The sequence below is a fragment of the Austrofundulus limnaeus genome, unplaced genomic scaffold, assembly GCF_001266775.1.
Source record: "Austrofundulus limnaeus strain Quisiro unplaced genomic scaffold, Austrofundulus_limnaeus-1.0 Scaffold124, whole genome shotgun sequence".
Taxonomy (NCBI): Eukaryota; Metazoa; Chordata; class Actinopteri; order Cyprinodontiformes; family Rivulidae; genus Austrofundulus; species Austrofundulus limnaeus.
Window position 1 is genome coordinate 1,230,922 of NW_013952526.1, and position 6,114 is coordinate 1,237,035.

Consider the following 6,114-nt stretch of genomic DNA (forward strand, 5'->3'; position numbering starts at 1 on the left):
GTGTGTGTGTGTGTGTGTGTGTGTGTGTGTGTGTGTTTGTGAGGGAGGTAGGGGGTGATTTGGAGGGAGGGCTTCTGAGACTTTATTGGGCTCTTGTGCTGCTCGTGTGAAGGCAGTAATTGTTCCTCAGATGATAATTATTGATTTGTTACCATTTTTTAAAGTGCATTGATCTACAGGTTCTTATTCTTGATGAATAAGGCTCTGTTAGCCACGGCACCCCGAGGATTTCAAAAGATGCTGCTTCTAAAGTGATTTGGCTCAGATTTCTGATGTTTGTTTGTCTTCGCAGATACTTTATCGACCGGCACACAGACCTGGAGAGGCAGTTCAACATCAACGTGGATGACGGGAAGATCACGCTGGCCAAACCACTGGACCGGGAAACCGACATGTGGCACAACATCACCGTAACAGCTACAGAACTCAGTAAGTAACCTTCCCRTGCTCTTTTCTTGCTCACTGTGCACAATGCGCCTCATCAGTTGCAATGTCCTACAAGTCAGCAAACTGTTAGGCACTAATTGGCACACAATGTTTAAAACCAAGCAACACCAACGGGGACACGCATGGTCTCCTTTTTTTTTTGAGTGACTTCACAAGTTGCCTCAGTCAAAGGAATTACTGACCTGCTACTCAAAASCCTTTGTTCAACAGTTTAAACAGCATATTTAAACGCTCAGAGAGCATAGCACAAACAATTAGCAAGTGAATCCACGGAGGCATTAAACRCGTTAATTTGCTGAGTTTTGATTGAATTAAATGGCTCAGTGCTCAATTTGTGCAAGTGCAATAACATTAAGACATATCAAATAAACAGTTTTAAAGACATGCTCCAGAGTGGATTGCTCCAACGCCAGCATCCATTACAGATTAAAAAACATCTGCGAACCACAAAACTCACTGACTATGTAGAAAATCTTGCCGGCAGAGCTACAAACAGCTCCAACCATATGCAAGGCTTTATTTGCATACAGATTGTTTCAGGGGGGCTGTATGATGTGATAAAGCTTAATGTACCCCTTTAAGCTATTGGAATAGAAATTTACACAGCTTGTAACTTTTCTGTCTGCTTTTGCTGAATCTCCTTCGTTTTCTCTGTGTCTCATTCTCCGTCTGTCACGTTCTTTCTTTAATCAAAGGAAACACTTGTTAATTGTTGGAATAAATCAAAGCCCAACCGCTGTCACAATGTTTTGGCTGCAGAGTATAGACAAATCCCACCATCGATGCAACCTATTGGAGGACGTGAATGTGTTTCATTTGATAAGCTGCTTGCCTTGTCATGTCGTACACCCCTACATTCAAGGCATGTTTTCATGCCTCTTGGCAAAGTAACTGTGGCTCAAGATAGTGGCATCTCTAACACCTAATATGAATTTGCCAAAATAAATACAGCAGTTTTGCTATTCTTCACAGAGAGACAGCATATAAGGCGGTGTTTTCTCTGGCGTGAAAAGGAATAGATGTGTTCCCGGTTCTATCCCACTGCCATTTGCCACCCAAACGGAGGCTTGTTCTGCTGCCTCGCACCAGTTGACATCTGACTAATCAGATTCTATTCCCTGTCTGCTACAGGGGGAAAATCATTGATGTGAGGGGAGGGGTTTGTCTCCTCCTCCCTAAGCTCTAATCCATCTATCACTGTCTATCTGACTGTCAATTTCCACTCACCTTACTGTTTACCTCTTTTTCAAATCACCTTTTAGATTGACTGGAGGCCTTGAATTTCAAGAGGCATCTAGTCCACTGCTTCCTGTTTCCGTTTTATTGAATGACCTAGCATCAACAAATAAATAAATAAATAACAGAAAACAACTGGTGTTAAAACATTACTGCAGTTCCTGCAGCTAGATTTATATTTAGTCACTTTCCTGAAATTTCCAACCCATTCTCACTCCCATGTCGTCACATATTGACGCTTTTTCAAGGTTCCCTCTACGTCCGATTTCGACGCGCCGGGTACCCCCGTCACGTCAGTTACTGACGAGATGGGGCGAAATCTGTTGTCGTATTTTCAGAAAGTGTAGAAAATGCGCAAAAACTACCGTTTCGAAGCCTGAAATTACCTTTGTTCACTTTAGACATCCTGTCCCAGACCGTAGTACCTAAAATTAACCATTTTTAGAAAATGTAGGAAATTCACGTCAACATGTTCCAAAGCCTGAAATTACCTAATATTCACCATGGACATCCTACCCCTGATCCCAGTACCTAAACTTAACCATTAATCCTGATCCCTCATGTTAACCTCAGACCCCCGACCCAAAGACCCCTGGTGGCGCAACCCGGAAAAGCCGCGGGCGTCAAGGACTGACGCGAGGGGGTCACCTGATGCGTCAAAATAAGACGCAGAGGGAACTTTGGAAAAGCGTCAATATGTGACGAGTCGGGAGTGAGAATGTGTAGGAAATTTCAGGTTAGAACACTCAAATGCAAAAAAAAAAAAAAAAAATGTTGCTATGCGACTTCTTCAGAAAGAATATATAATTTGATTTCATTTTTTCAAAAGAATGTGTAAAAGCTGAATTTGTGAACAAATGCAGGTTTTACACTGTCACCAGTCACACGGTCACCAATGGTGAAACATGCAATATTTAAGAATTTGGTTAAGGATTTTAACAACATTGTGTTCTGGCAGAAGCCTTGCGATATAAGAGAGTGTGAGCCCATTATACTGTAATGTGATTGTGACGGTTAAACAGTTTTCACTGATTCACTGACAGAGCTGCAGAGGTGCATGGCTTGACTGCATCATTTAAGCAAACTTGTGTCAATTAAATGTAGATGCATCACTCATGACTTTAATGAAATAAAATCTGATATGTTAAATGTTAAAGATAAGTCTGCAAGTGCACTTGTTTCGATCACCTTCCACTAACAAAAAAAACAATAAAAAAAGAAATAAAAAACATTTTAAAAAATGTGCAAATCACTGGACAGCTCTTTATCTGCAACACATACTGTTTAGKAGGAGTACTGCAGTGGTGCTGTTATAAACAGCAATAAAAACTTTGAAGCTCTGTTTCACCCTGATTCTGTAAATCAATTGAATTAAAAAAAATACAATAAAAAATAATTTAGGTTTTATGATGTGAATGCTATTCACTTCTCACAACTGAATAGTTAGGGTTGGGTATTATTTAGGCYCATTTTTGTGTATTTCTGTTTATTTTTTTTTCATACTAGATGAATATTTTGTTGTATTGAATATAACTTGTGTAATAAATCAGCTTCCTCCCAGTGGATGCTGTTGAGGAAGTAGCTTTCCASCATGTCAGGCCATATTTTCTTGGAAAAAAAGATAATAAGAGGGACAAAAAAATAAAATAAAATGAAATCTGTCACTGGCTACTGTGGAAAAGCCCTCTTGGGACTAAATGGATAATTAACTGCTTGAAAAGTTGGCGATTGCTCCACTGATTAATAAATACACCAATTCACAGGGTATCTCAAAAGGAACTGTCAGTTATCATTGATGAATATTTTCACTTAAAATCCCATCTAATTAAATAGCCTTTTATTGTATTTTTGGACTTGATCTACCAATGACTTATTATTATGYGTGTTTTAACACTCATGTTTTAAATATTACGTTGTACATGATTTTCAAAATCATTTTAAATGCATTCATTTTTTTCTGCCTAGATTCCTGTTTGTGTTATCAGTGCCCACTGAAATAGAAATTAATGTAGCTTATCATCTGTCCTCCCGTCAACTGAGGAAAYGAAGGAACAAAATAAAGACGGGGAAACAGGATATAAAACTAGGTCACATAATTTACCTGGAATTTCATGTGTAACATGTTGTTTTGTTTCAGTTATTCTTAATTATTCAAGAGTATTTTCATTTTTTACACTTTCTGTCTATCTCTCCATCTTTCTACCTACATGTCTACCTTTTTTATAAATCAGAGAACCACAGCCAAATATCAAGGGCGATTGTGGCCATCAGAGTAATGGACATTAACGACAATGCCCCTGAATTTGCCGATGAATACCAGGCCGTTCTTTGTGAAAATGGAAAACCTGGACAGGTAAGGAGAGAAATGACTCATTCATCAAAGCAGTGATCTATCTCTTTCTTACTCTCTGTCCTTTTTCTTTTACTTTCTCTCCTCCCCTGTAATGATTGGCCACAATGAGTTATAGCCTATTTATTTCCCTGTGAAACCACAGAGGTGGGAGCACAGACCTTTTTTTTTTTTTTCTCTCTGAAACAGTCCTCCCTCGATGCGGTGAGCACAGAGCGGCGGGGGAAAACGAGTGCAGTCAGGATTGATCAGAGAGGATCATAATTCAAGACTGTCTTTCATGTCTTCCTCCAGATGGCACAATGCTTTCCCCAGCCAAAAATCCTGGACAAGTACTTAGTATTCTCCTTCTCATCAATCGACCTCATTCAAGGGACCTGTGTGTGTACAATAGGGAGCCATATTATAAAAGTGGATGGGGGTTCTGTTAGAGGGGCCWGAATTCTAATTCCTAATCAATCAAAAACATATGCAGCTTGATAGGACCTGTGATGGCAGATTAACATATAGATCCAGGAGCCTGAAAGTGTGTCAAATTTTAGACAGGACTTAATAATCCAAAACTCCTGGAATAGAAAAATTCATTCATTCCCTAAGGTATGATCCAGTTACTCTTAGGTCATATTCGTACCTGAAAGTCCAGTAGACTCGGCTCGGTTGTGGACCAAAATTGAAAAATTTGTTTACGTTCTCTTTCGGTGAGGTTTGCATTCACATTGCTCTGTGCCAAACAAACTAAACCCTGTGAATAGACGGCTCCATGTAAGGCAGCATTCACCGGGTAGGAGTAGGTTTTGATGTCCACCTTATGCAGATATCAAGCAAGGTATTTACAAGATGTGAGTAACTTTATTACCATTATTACTCAGAATGCCCTGTGTTATAGTCTGCTTCCTGCTTTTGGAACGGTCTCTGGTCCTCTTGGCGTTCATATGTGCAATCCAACTGCACAAGAATTTACTTCAACTGAAACCAAGACCTAGGTTTTCAGGTGGACCAGAGTTTGCTTCTTTGGTCTGCATCAGAGTTTCATTATGCATTCACACCTCCCCAAATGAACCAGATTTTCTGGGCAAATAGACTAGAGTTTGGTTAAAGTGGACTATGCAGGGTTGATGTGAATACACCCTTATAATCAGGCAATCTGTGATGGCAACATTTTAATGAATAGGCTTCCTCATCTAAAGGCTTTTAACCCTCCTTTCTACATCTACTTCTCTTTTTCTTTTTTTTTTCTTTTTATTTTCAACACAGGTGATTCAGACTGTCAGTGCTGTGGACAAAGACGACCCGATACAGGGTCACTACTTTGACTATCGCCTAGTGCCTGAGATGCTCAACAACCCAAATTTTACCATTAAAAACAACCAAGGTGAGAGCTAAAATAGTTATCCTTAAATGACTCATTTTTGTTTCAGGGTGAGTGAACTTTCTGGGAATTTCTTCAATGCCTTTCCAGTCTTATCTTTAACCCATGCTGCATTAAACAAAGTGGAGACAAAATCTGCCAGATCAGTGTAGCTCACACTTCGCAGATGTGAAATTGTTTGGACACCAGCTTCTTTTTTTTTTTTTACTCCCCAGTGCATTTTGAGGCAAACTAAATTAAATGAATGCAAATGTCTTTTTGTCTGGTAGTCTTGCCTCTCGATGTAGGTTGACTTCCCAGGAGCAGTTTCACAGCAGATGGTACATTTATTTGCTAAATATTCTGATTGACTTTGTTGCCATTTTTACTTGTCKTTATTTCATTACTCTTCTTTTTCTGCTTCTTTTTCACTACTGGGCTCTGAGCAGGCTGTGTTCCAAATGGCGTTGTGTAATGTTTAAGCTTGGGGGGAAAAAAATCTGCCTTATGGTACTAGCCTTCTGTTTCATGGCTAAGGCTGCAGGCTAACTTAGTGCAACCTCTCTCGATGAGGGAAAGTACAGAAAAATCAGGTCATAAAGTGGACTTGGTGTGCTTTGACAACAAACAAAAAATAAAATTACTTTAAAGCAGGTACATTAGAAGGCAGAAACATTGAATGCTGGGGTAAAATTAGCCTTTCCACATATACTGTATATATATATATATATAT

General features: G+C 39.4%; 1 protein-coding gene across 1 annotated transcript in view; it reads left to right on the forward strand.

Moving 5' to 3' along the window:
• Window positions 1-6,114, forward strand: part of cdh8 (cadherin 8) — a gene marked incomplete at its 5' end in the record, with an annotated part of 125,765 nt that overhangs the window by 111,443 nt on the left and 8,208 nt on the right. Inside the window, 3 exon segments of the mRNA XM_014015191.1 lie at window positions 293-429; window positions 3,915-4,036; window positions 5,288-5,405. Coding sequence (XP_013870645.1) covers window positions 293-429; window positions 3,915-4,036; window positions 5,288-5,405 — 377 coding nt within the window.